We start from the raw sequence: 13042 nt of genomic DNA on the forward strand, positions 1-13042 counted from the left end.
ATAAAAATATATATTCATTATAGACATTTCTGTGACTTTTCAAGGCCTGGAAATCACACTTTAAAAATGTCCTACTTTTCTAGGTTTTCCATGACCATGGGAACCTTGAGCTTGCAGGACTCTCTATTATAACAGTGAGTTTGAAATAATCTAAGAATAAAACTTACCACTGATCTTTAGAATTCCTTTTGTTTCTGAAGCAGGCAGTTTGCAGTGGTACTCTCCAGCATCATCCATACGCAGGTCCTGTATGATGAGAATTCTCTTTCTCCCATCTGCAACATGTTCATATCTACCACCCTCAGGGATCTCCTGGTCACCCTTGTACCATGTAACCTCTGAACTGGCTTTAGAGACCTCACAAATCATCTTAATGCTGTCGGTTTCTGTGCCCTCAACATTGGACAGGTTCTTTGTAAATCTAGCTTCCTCCTCTGCAAGGCAAAGGGAATTGTTATTAATGTCTGTATTGTGATTCAGAGTTTGTAGAAATGATTGATTGTAGAATAATGACAGTAAAATAAAACTCACCGACAACTGTTAGCATTCCAGAGGATTTGGATGTTCTTGCGTCACATTCATATTCTGCCTCATCATCAAACACTGCCTTACTGATAATGAGAATACGCTGTAATCCCTTGGCAATAATCTCATACTTTTTGCCTTTCCTGATCTCAGCGCCATCTTTGAACCAGCGGACCTGTGCAACAAACAATTATGAATCAATATCAATCAACTCTCAGCTTCTGTGCATGCCGTTGTTAAAGTAAAATTGCACAACTAAAACGTTTGCGAATTTTTCAATTAAAGTCCTAAATCAAATTGAAAATGTTAACCAGACACAGTTTCACCAGTAGTCCCAGACTTTTCAGCCGAGTCCACACAGATATCTGTTAAAAAATACCTTGGCACTTTCACGGGACACTTCGCATTCAAACTTAGCAGATTCCTTCTCCTTAACCTCAACATCGTGAAGAGGCTTACCGAATTCAACAAATGGAGCTGAAAATAGATAAAATATTAAAATGTTGTTTATTTTATTTCTGTACAATAGTTGGCTTTATTCAAGTTTCTGCATGTCAGATTTTTTTCTGAAAACTTACGTTCAACATTTAAGAAAGCAGACGTCTTGAACTCCTTTGCATCACAGGTATATGTCTTGGAATCATCAAGGCTACAGTCCTTGATGATCAGCCTCCTTATGCGTCCCTCAGCCACCATCTCATACTTCTTGGTTTTACGAATTTCTTGTCCATCTCTGAACCACTTCACATCAGCCTTCTCCCTGGACAGTTCACACTCCAGAATGGCAGTGGCTTCCTCCTCAACAGTCTGGTCCTCCAAGGGCTTAGTGAACTCAACTGGTGGCTCTGTGATACAGTATGTAATGTGGTAACGTGAAACTCTAAGCAACCTCTATATGACCCTCTTGACAACTACTGCAAAACGCAAACTCTAAAATGTATGTATATAGGAATACAAACATTACAGGTTTGCACAGGTGCATATTACAGTTAGCTAAAACTAAAACCATATTTTATTTGAGCTAGTTAGCAAGGCAGCATTTCTAATTCTCTAAAATAATAATGGAATTGGAAATAAAAATTAATAAAAACAATATAGATTTATATTTATATATTTTTTATATAGATTATATAGAATACAAATGACAAAACAACAAAAATAGTAAAACTTTACAATTAAAATGAAAATGAAAAATATTACAATAAAAACTATTTAAAAATAATAATACAAATCTATAATAGTATCTAAATTATACTAAAATACTAATTTTATTAGTATATTTTGTTTATTTATTTAATTTACCGTTCACAGTAAATATGGCCTGGGTCACAAAGTCCTTTGCAGTCAGTTTCACTTCCCCAGCTTCTGTCATCTTGACATCTCTCAGAGTCAGGGAATGCAGTCTTCCTTCTACTCTCGTGACCACCTGCACACATCAATGTGGCATAGTTGTTGAGTGGGTTTATCAATTGCTCTTTTCCCATTTTTGCAACAACATTTCAAAAGCAAATATTAAAACTCTATCCCCGCCATTGATTTCAGTCATTTATGAAACAACGCTTCCCCGCCATTGACGGAATGTTACAGCAATCCATGATTTCACTGTTATATGGTAGGGGAAGCTATTACGCATCTTCTGAAAGAGTACAGAACCTCTGGATCAAAACACAGGCGAAGAAGAAGCAGAAACAAGCAAAAGAAGCATTGCTTATGCAACTCAATCATCAAACGTTAAACAACATATAAATCAAAACTGCCTAACGTTACAGATTGAAATGTTTACCAATGAAGAGGTAGGAACAGAGCCCCTATAGCAGGGGTGCCCAATCCTGCTCCTGCCGATCGACTGTCCACAGTTCATTTCCAACCCTAATCAAACACACCTGGAGCAACTATGGTCTTCAGGATCACTTGAAAATGAAAAGCAAGTGTGTTTGATTAGGGTTGGAGATTAACTGTGCAGGACAGTCGATCGGCAGGAGCAGGATTGGGCACCCCTGCCCTATAGGGACATGGTGGTGGAAAAAAATATGAGATGGGAGGAAATAAAAAGTCAATGCTTTTGCGTTCTCACACAAATGTTTTGCGTTTCCCGAGAAACTTTGCGTTTGCTTAGTAAGGCAAAATATTTGCGAGAGAACGCAAAAGCATTGACGAATATTTTTATCCATCACCATCATTCTTCCTTTTTTCTTCATGTCCCTTTAGGGACTCCATATATAGGACTGTGAAGCTTTGGGGTTGTTGATGGAAGCGGTTTCCTCCATCTATGTTTTGATCATTATTCTGAATATGATACGGTCTTTGACAAAAATGTGATTTTATCAGCTTTTTGTTCAAAATGTTGCTTTTTTTAATTAAACTTACCCATATTCAAGTGCTGATAAAAAAAATGCATGAAGATAGACTAAAATGTTGTTGTTTTAAAGCAGAGGCTCTGTTCTTTCTTTTGATATATTGCATGTTCAGATATTCATATAACAATATATTCTGTGGCCCATGAAAGTTTTGTAAAAAATATAAAAAATGCTGGCGCTGGCTGGCAACTTCTTAAAAAACACTGAAAAAAAACTGAAAGAGTTCAGGAAATGGCAAAATTAAAGAACATTTGATGGCTTTAAGAAACTGATCATTTTGTTCTATAATTTAGTTATCTGTTAAGCTGCAGTATGTGAAAGAACAAATGCATTAGGAATGCAAAATATTAGAAAATATATATTTGTATCAAATGTCTAAAGGATTATAAAGTTCACTATATCAGCACTTCAACAACACTCTTGAAGAAGTTAAAAATAACCATAAGGGCGCCTGCAGGGCAAAATGGCCCAGTGTTATCTCGAAACCAGCATGTACTGCTGGAAGTCCTTATATGCAGAACATATTTATATAAAGATTTTTCACTTGGAATTGTCACCCTAAAACAAAAATATATACATACTATTTGTGTATATAGTTATTTTACTATCTACTACAGTTAGTATATAATGTATATGGTTTTAGATTAGTATAATTATGACATAACTTCAGCTGGAATCACAATAAAATCTTGAAAGTTTTGACTTGGATAAAGCTACATTGAAAATGGCCCAATTAACGATTAAAGACTAAATTGCTGAAATCTAAATAAAATAATCTTACCCTATCACTTGGCTCCATCTTTGTTGATCCAATAAACCATTCAACAGGAATATCTTCATATGAGAGCTCACAGTCAAAGGTGGCAGTCTCTCCAGCAGTGACTGTGACATCCCGAAGAGGTCGCAGAATGCCAATTGTGCGTGCTTGAGAGGAAGAAAAGGCCATCCTTAATAATGCCAAGAAACAATCCTACTACTACAAGTTGTCATTGTGATCTGTCACTAAGCAACAATTTGCAAGCTTGAAGTACTATTCAGTTTTCCAGTTTATCACAGGGCTCTGCATCATTAACATATTGAGATTCCTTGCACTGCCTGTGGTCAGATAAACTAGGAGGCATGTTTCGGCTCTGCAAATCACCCCCACCCACTCCTGATAAGGAATGGGGCTTCTAAAATAGTTTTGTTGGCTGCTGACTTATCCCCAATAAGTTATCTGTTACTGTCACTCAACATTTTCTTTTTTAGTAAATCAAGAATGTAGGCTGGTTTGTTACCCAATGTAAAAAAGGGTTGCTAAAACAGGTTATTTTTGTTGTGAATAAATAATCTAACACAAGCCTAACAAAAGTCATAAATCATTTAAAAACAATAAGTATATACAGAGAATAATGTTGGCCAAATGCTTATTTTTTTGCACATTTATGAGGATTCTCACCTTTAACTCTGAGCTGAGCACTTGATTTAGCATTAGCAGCACTGAAATCTACAGCACCGGCCATATCCATGCGGACATTGTAAAGGATAAGCATGTGCTTGGTGCCTTCCTCCTTCATTTCACAGTCCTGAGTGGAACAAACATTTAATTTATTGTTAAAATATCAAAATAATATGTAAATTATATATATTTTAAAGAATTGTACAACAACATGCATTGCAGGAAACCCTTACAGCAGACTGGTGCAGGCCATCTCCTTTGAGTTTCCAGTTTCCATGAACATCCTCCTCAGAGATTTCTGTCTCAAAGCGAGCAGTCTCTGTCTCTGTGACCTCCACACTGTACAGTGGACGGGTAATCTTAATATCACGTTCTGCAGACAACAGGAGAGGGGTAGAGACTAGGTTATAGTAGTTCATATTAATTTAAATCTATCAATCTATATATGGATGAATTAAAAAAAATAGTTAAAAAAGATATATACCTTCAATGTTAAGCTTGGCTGTTGTTTTGTCAGAGCCGCAGTCACACACGTAATCGCCAATGTTGGCCTTCTCTGCCTTCTTTACTGTCAGGATACGTTTCTTTCCATCAGCCTTGATGAGGACATTCTTAGAGGGAGTGATCTCATTGCCATCTTTGAACCATTTCACCTGAGCAGATGATTTGCTCATTTCGCATATTAGGACAACCTCATCCTTCTCAACTGCAGTGTAGTCCTGCAACTTAGTGGTAAAGTAAGCTTCTCCCTCTGTTGATATAGAAAAGAACATGATATTTTCAACATGTTTTACCAATATACAAAAATGTCTACGTAAGGGATTTACAGCAAAATCAACCTATATAGAGTGATGAAGACCGCCTTTTTTTCTATGGACTGATTTGCCAACATCTTTAGCTTTCTCTATTTTAAGATCTCTGTTATCCACCTCATATTTCTTGTTGCTTGTTCTTTTGAGCAAGGTTTTAATTTTTCTTGCTTTAGATGAGCATTCCTGAGCTTCTAGTCATCTATCAAATTGGTTATGCTTACCATAAAACTAATACTGAAAACCTCAGATGGCAATTTTCACTGAAGTTTGAAGTAGAAGTTTTGAGAGAGAGGAAAATCACAAGATGGCACTAGCTATTGTAACTTGAGAATGAAAAAATGTAAAAGAGACTGCAGAGTGACACAATGGCTATTGAAGCAGCACCAGTTTACTGTCATGAATGATAGCCAAATATACTGTTTAGTGGTGATTATACAAAAGTGTTTGACTTCTTAATGTCACAACTGACCCATTAGAATCAAGTTAAGAGACGCATGTATTTAGAAACATTATAAACACTTACCAAGTACAGTGAGCATTGCTTCAGAGCTTTTCCCAAGAGCCTCAACTTTAATGAGAGATGTGTCATCAATAGACACCTCTTTGAAGGACAGAGTATGGATCTTGCCATCCTCGGACATGTGCACCACTTTGCTTGGATGCAAACGCACATCATTCTTGTACCAAGTGACTTGAATCTTCTCATGAGAGAGTTCGATCCTGAATTCTGCAGTCTCACGCTCCTTAACGGTGACATCTTTAATGGGTCTGACAAACTCAAGACGGATGCCTGAGAGGAACAATAAATGTAGATCAGAAAAGCTTTGAAAGGAAATGAGAATACTGTGCATCATATATTGAATATCATAACAAAAATCGTTTTATTACCCTGAATAACAAGTTTGGCAGATGTTCTCTTGTCCTCAGCCTCAAACATGTACTTAGCCTCATCCTCGTATGCAGCAGATTTGACCACTAGAATATGCCTTTTCCCCTCTGCGAGGATTTCAATCTTTTCATCAGCCTTCAACTCCTGAGATCCCTTAAGCCAACGGATGACCTTAGCCTCTCTTGACAATTCAATTTCAAATCTTGCATCATCTTTCTCATAGACTTGTACATCGGTCAAAGGCATGACAAAAGAAATGGGCAAATCTATGATAGAGGTGAACAGAAATGTTAAATAGTACAGAAAGAATTTACATTAAATAAATGTTGAATATACACCGGTATATATATATATATATCCTAAAACATTATACTTTACACTACCTTTCACTTTAAGGTTTGCAGAACACTTTGCATTCGCTCCCTGGAAGGTAACCTCTCCAGACTGGGAAACTTTGCAGTTGTAGAGTGTTAATGTATGTTTTGCACCATCCTCAATAATCTCAACATCCTGTTAACAAGAAGCACATAAGGAAAAATATATTTAGTATTTTGCAAGATGTCTGTTAGGAAGATGATTTAATTTATTTGTTAATTTATTTATTAATGATGCAACTTTGCTTACAGGTGAAGAAGATAATACTTCGCCCTTCAGTTTCCATTGGCCATGGACATCATCTTCAGAGATTTCCACCTCAAAACGAGCTGTCTCACCATCAAAGAGCTCAACGCCATATATGGGTCGCACCACTTTGATGTCACGAGCTGGAATTCCATTTTTTTTTTTTAGAGCAAAATCAACAAATAAAACCCCCATCACGCCCCTGAAAAGTTGCAATGTTTTTGCATTTTAGGAATATAACCTAATTACTACTGACCTTCAATGTTCAAGCTTGCTGAAGACTTGTCTGTTCCACAGTCGCAAACATATAATCCTTTTTCTTTGTTTTCAACTTTCTTAAGATTGAGGATTCTTCGTTTGCCTTCAACTTTCATGGTAATCATCTTGGAGGCTTTAATTTCAATTTCATTGTGGAACCATTTCACAGGAACATCTTTACTGAGCTCGCAGTCAAATGTGACTTCATCTTTCTCGACTGCAGTGAAATCTTGTAACTTGGCAGTGAAATATGCATCACCCTCTGTAAAAACAGGTTGCTGTGTTAATAATTTTCAGAAACTAAAATATATCGAGTAACACTTTACACAAAAGGTTTTGTTGTGGTGCAAAAATGGGACAATGGGGGGTCAAGATGAGTAGATCAAATAAATGTAGGGGTAAAATAAAGGTAAAATTACCTATTACCAGCAGCTTAGCCATTGTAGATATTCCTTTAGCCTCTGCTTTTATTAGGCAAGTATCATCTAGTGATACTTCCTTAATTTCTAGTGTATGCTTCATTCCCACCACGCTGGTGAACACGGTTCTGCTCGGATGCAATTTTATTTCATTTTTGTACCATGTCACGGCGACATTCTCATGAGAAAGCTCAAGCTCAAATACAGCCGTTTTACCTTCCTTCACAGTTAGGTCCTTTAATGTTGAGGTGAAGTTCAGCCTCATACCTATGACATTTGTTCAGTGCATAACAAATTAACTACGGGTGCAAAAAATTAATGTACTATAAACTTGGAAAATGGGTGAATTTATTAGATTATTATGAATGTTTTTTGTTTACTATTTACTATTTGTTAGACTACTCATTAATAAACACCCTTGTTAAATTTTGTCACAAAGCATTTTGACCAACACTTCACTAACCAAGATAATAACTAAGACTTACCCTCTACCGTCAGTTTCGCTTTTGATGATTTGCCCAAGACCTCAATACTGTATTCTCCCTCATCCTCAAAGCCACAGTTATTAACAATAAGTATGTGTTTCTTTCCGTCATCAATGATTTCATACTTATTTCCTTGTGTAACAATATCAGAACCCTTAAACCAAATCACTTTAGGCACATCCTTATTGATGGAGCATTCAAACTTTGCCTGTTTCTTTTCATGCACAGTAACGTCCTTCAATGGGACTGTGAATTCCATTTCCAACTCTGGTAGGTAGAAATTGTACATTGTCCATATCGTCACTCATCTGCATTTGTAAATGCAAATGTTTATTTTTTTATGCTGTAGAAAAACATTCATTGTTCTCTTACCTTTTACTGTGAGCATAGCACTTGTCACAGCATTCAGAGCTTGGTATGTAACTTCACCAGCCTGATCAAGCTGAATATTTTTGATAGTAAGGAATCGTTTGGTTCCCTCAGATCTGATGTCACATGTCTAAAATAGAAGAAAATTGGGAATCAGCTGATTTGCTGAACAATGTGCTTTAAAAAAAGTAGAACACTATACTTTTAGTAGTACTTTGTGTAAATATCTGTTTAATTGAATCGTTAATTGAACAGATGAAGAATGTTTTTTTGATCATAAAACCGACTTAATTCATCTGATAGTAATCTAAAAAGATATCACCCCCTTAAATAGCTTTAAGTGTTTTTTTTTTTCTTAGTAGCTTGTATTGTAGCTAACTACATCTCAAAATGGGGAGATTGGCAATTTATAGCTTTTAGCCTGGGAAGCCACAGTTTCAAAGTAGTTTCCCCAGAACTGGGAATAATTAATTTTGTAACACCCTTGAATAAGGTCTTACTGGTGATCTTGTCAGAACCTGCCCTCCAAGTTTCCATTCTCCAGGCACATCATCTTCTGAAATTTCAGTGTCAAAGTTGGCATCTGTTTTCTCAACCACCTCCACACTAGCAAGAGGCTTCAAGATCTCAGCTTCACGTTCTAAATAGAGATTAAAAGGTTTATATACAACATTTTAAGATGGTAATATAAGCAGAAATCAACACTTTTCCAGTTGTTGTTTTGTTTGTTTTTACATACCTCCAAGTGATAGTTTTGCTACGTATCTGCGGCCTTCAACCTCCACAGCATATTCAGCAACGTCATCAGGCTGGGCATTTTTGACCGTTAGAGTGATCTCTTTACCCTCCTTCTTCACCTCAGTCTTATCAGTAGGCTCATTAGGGATTTCATCATTACCCTTGTACCACTTCCAGTTAGGTGTGTCTTTGAAGAGCTCACCCTTAAATGTAGCAGTGGCTTTGGGTTTCACATGCTGGTCCCGCAAAGGTTTCACTAACCAGTCTCTTACAATTTCTGTTGAATACAGACATGGGTAAATTACTGGCTCTAAATTTAACAAAGGCATTAAAGTAAAAAAAAAAAAAAAAAAAGTTAATCAAATACATACCGATAACCTTGACATTAGTTTGAGTTTTGATGTTTTCACACTCGCATGTGTAAGCACCAGCATCATCATCGTTCGCGTCCTGGATTGTGATGGCACGCTGTAGTCCAATAACGTTGATTTGAATTTTGCCCGGAATTTCCTTGATCTCTTTTCCATTCTTCTTCCAGACCACATCTTTGTCCTTGCTCAACTCACAGGTCAAATACATTGGCTGCCCTTTAAGCACTGAGGTCTCTTCTTCCAGATTCTTTGTGAATTTCACAGGTAATTCTATATGAGAGAAAGAAGAAATACTACTTTAACAATCATACATTATTAGAACCAACATATTAACATTAATTTAATTTTTATTTGACTTTAATTTTGAATTGAATAGAAATGCTTTAAGGGATAGCAGTCACAAATACCTTCTACCACAAGTTTAGCTGTTGAGGTCTTCTCTTTGTTGCCCAGCTTTCCAACACATGTGTACTCTCCAGTGTCTGAAAGCTGTACATCAATGATTTGCAGTTTGCGGTCTTTGCCATCAGATGTGAATTTGTGCTTTGGACTCTCCCTTAGGTTGCTTCCATCTTTCATCCAGGTGGTGATAGCCGTAGATGGAGAGATCTGGCACTCAAATACAGCCGAGGAGCCGATTGACTCAGCCTCCTGCAACACAATGTCCTGGAGCTCCTTCACAAATTTCAAGGGGACCGCTTTGAGCTGGAAACCAAATGGTGAATCTCCAGGAGGCTTGTCACCTCCACCACCAGGTTTCCCTCTACCCCTTCCACCATCACCGGGAGAAGGAGTTTGTCTTGCTACAATAAAAAGAAAATTTTTAAATATTTAGTTATATCATTATGGGCAAGTGTAATTTCAATTATACTTACATGACTTCAAAATTAACAAAAACAAACACTTGCAATGTAAAATGTACAGTATATTATGAACGTACGTCTTAGTCCTCTGCCTCTGCCTGGAGCTGGCTCCTCCTTTGGTTTTCCATCTGTTTGAAATATTGTTATACTAAGCAAGGCTTGAAATGGTAAAAACACAGTGGTCTGAAATGTTTGGTTGATAAATGATATATACAGTACCTTATATAATATATGTGAGCGGATTAATTAGACAATAAAACATAGCTTGACAAATTTGAACAAAGTTTGAAAAACACAGCCCAGGACAAATGACACCCACAACAAAAATTACAAATGAAGACGGAGGAATGAAAATAATACTGACAAACAGTTTTAAGACAGAACAGACACACAACATTTTATCAAGAGTTCTTGATCAATCAAGAATGAAAGAACGAATGAATCAAGGGAAGGACAAACATCAAAGACAATTGAACACTTGAAAAAAGAAGACACTTGTTAAAGGGTTATAATGAAGGTTGGGTTGAGGTTATTATTTGGAACGACTGTAGGGAGCCATGAGACACCAATGGTAAGCTTTTGGTGATACCATCTCACCTTTCTTGTCACCCATTCCTGGTGTTTCAACGGCCCCATCCTCCAAAACGTCATCAAAGGTTTCGGATCCATAACTGTCCCTAGGAGCAAGTTCCCACCCCCAGGTTTCTTCTTCTTCATCATCCATCGCCTCATGAACTACCTCTTCTTGCTGTGTAGGAATCTTTTGTAGATGCAGAACGCTTGGAGACAACTCTTTCACCACTGGCAATTTGTCTTCACTTGTTTTCAAAGGAGGATCCTGAGTAGTCTTTTCTTCTTTGGGGGAAACTGTCTTTGAGACCTTCTTCAGAATTACAGACTCAAGTGAATCTTTTGGTGAAATCTTCTTGGGTGATTTTGCACTAGACTTTCTTTCCATTGGAATGGATTCAGTGGGCTTAGATTTTGGTATCTCTGCTTTTGGTGAAGGTGTCTTTTTCAGCTCTTCTGTTTTTTCTCCCACCATTTCCTTTGGTGGACAAACAAACTTTTTTGACATTGCTGGCTTATTATCATCATCTTTTGGACTCTTTTTTGTCAGTGAAGTGACTTGAGGACTAGGTTTATCTACCTTTGGTGAAGCAATTTTCTCTGCAACTATTTTTCCTTTTACGGGTTTCAATGATATCTCTTCTTTTTTTGCTTCATCCTTTGGAATAATTCCACGCTTTTTAGTTATTGCCTTCTCTTCCTTGGGACCTTCCTCTGTTGTCTTTTCTGGAGTAGTAGTACTCATCATGGGGAGATGCTCATGAGGTGACTCTAGCTTTTTTATCTTTTCAGGCTCTTCATATGTTTTTTCACTTTTTCCGGGTTCTTTTACCGGGATGTGAGGTTCCTTCAGGATAAGATGTGTTTCCGGCCTCTCTGGATGCTTAATAGCTACAGGCTTTTTCTCTTTTCGTTCTTGAGTAACCTTTACAGGGGTTACATCAGCATTAGATTCTTTGGGAAATGGTTTCAGTGTCACAGTTTCTGGCTCCTCTTCCTGTGGTAGAACTCGGTTTGATTTCTTTGGAAATTTCTCACGTTCTTTGGAGATTTCATCTGTAGCCACAGCAGGTTTTGGCATTACGGATTCTTTAGCTGTTTGATCTGTAAGCATCACTTCTATCTTCTTCTTTGAAACAGGTTCATCCTTTAGTCTTTCATGTTTCTGGACACCAATACTATCTTCACTCTTCTCTATGTTGCGGCCTTTCTGTGGACCTACAACTGCTTTATCTGATTTATCGACAGGTTTTAATTTTACAGTTTCCTGTTCTTTCTCAGTAGATATTGATTTGGTTACCTTTTTCAGACTTGGCTGTGGTATCAAGGGTTCCCCTTCCATTGGAATTTTAGTTTCTTGTTCACCCGTATTTTCTACACCTCTTCCTCCTATTTCAGGAGTAATCACTTTCTGCTCCCACACATTCTTGTACTGGTCTATCTTCTTTCCCTCCCCCTTTGATATTTTCTCTGTTTTTGTGGCAGTTTCATAAGACCAAGTATCTTTTGTGACTTCATGACTGCTGGTGAGTTTGACTACATTAACAGCCTTTGAATTCACAATCTCCTCTCCAACTACTTCATCTTTCTCAACTTTCTGGAGAAGTTGTCCTGCTTCTTTTGGTGGTTCTTCATTCTGAATCTTGTTGACTTCCTTAAGTGATATAACTTCATGACCTTCCTCATGTTCTTTTGATCTTCTGGTTACTTTCTTTAAGGTTGGCATTTCCAATTTTTCCTCTTCCTTGACGTGAATTTTACTCTTTCGTTTAAGAAGTGCTTGTGTAGTGCTAGTTGTTTCTGAGGCGATAAATGTAACAATATCACATGACATGGACAGTACAATCAGCACGACATAAGACACCTGTACATATATCACACAGAAGGGTTGAAGCTAAAGTCAACAGTGTAACCTTCATGGAAAACTATTCACTTTTTTATGAGGAATGTAGGAATTAAGATTAAAGTCCCTATAAAGGCAATTCTAAAAAAAATCTAAACGCATTATAAATGTTAGAAATGTATTGCTAAAACATATACAAAGACTGTGATAATCCGCTGTTACTGGTGAATGGGGCCGAACCGACTATCTCCCGCCTCGGCCTTCATCCTCCTGTCGCGCCGACAACTGTGCCATCATCGGCAGTGTGTGCCCGACAATGAGTGTAAGTTGCCTTGTGTGCTTATGTTGTAGCGGTGACAGTTGAGTGTGGCGACGGCAGCTTTCCCGCGAGTGAGCGTGGTTTCAGCGCAGCCAGCGGACACACCTCCAGCGTTTGAGAGCAGAGACTACTGCTAATTTTTTCAAGATTTTGATAGCTTATTTT

The 13042-nt window shown here is 37.4% G+C and overlaps 1 protein-coding gene across 7 annotated transcripts in view; it reads right to left on the reverse strand.

The window, feature by feature from the left end:
- The window catches only part of ttn.1 (titin, tandem duplicate 1), a 138150-nt gene that overhangs the window by 79978 nt on the left and 45130 nt on the right, over positions 1-13042 (reverse strand). For 6 of the 7 annotated variants that reach the window (XM_079617489.1, XM_079617488.1, XM_079617487.1 and 3 more), the window contains 20 exons: positions 10223-10273; positions 9690-10085; positions 9283-9552; positions 8913-9188; positions 8674-8813; positions 8177-8303; positions 6899-7162; positions 6646-6785; positions 6405-6531; positions 6021-6287; positions 5656-5922; positions 4805-5071; positions 4554-4693; positions 4321-4447; positions 3664-3806; positions 1828-1951; positions 1104-1370; positions 905-1002; positions 532-700; positions 168-434 (listed from right to left, as the gene is read on the reverse strand). In XM_079617489.1, the coding sequence (XP_079473615.1) occupies positions 168-434; positions 532-700; positions 905-1002; positions 1104-1370; positions 1828-1951; positions 3664-3806; positions 4321-4447; positions 4554-4693; positions 4805-5071; positions 5656-5922; positions 6021-6287; positions 6405-6531; positions 6646-6785; positions 6899-7162; positions 8177-8303; positions 8674-8813; positions 8913-9188; positions 9283-9552; positions 9690-10085; positions 10223-10273 (3927 nt within the window). Of the gene's footprint in view, positions 1-167; positions 435-531; positions 701-904; positions 1003-1103; positions 1371-1827; positions 1952-3663; positions 3807-4320; positions 4448-4553; positions 4694-4804; positions 5072-5655; positions 5923-6020; positions 6288-6404; positions 6532-6645; positions 6786-6898; positions 7163-8176; positions 8304-8673; positions 8814-8912; positions 9189-9282; positions 9553-9689; positions 10086-10222; positions 10274-10742; positions 12516-13042 lie in introns of all 7 variants that reach the window. The other variant, XM_079617483.1, reaches the window with a different exon arrangement.

Source organism: Phoxinus phoxinus, assembly GCF_949152265.1.
Source record: "Phoxinus phoxinus genome assembly, chromosome: 7".
NCBI lineage: Eukaryota > Metazoa > Chordata > Actinopteri > Cypriniformes > Leuciscidae > Phoxinus > Phoxinus phoxinus.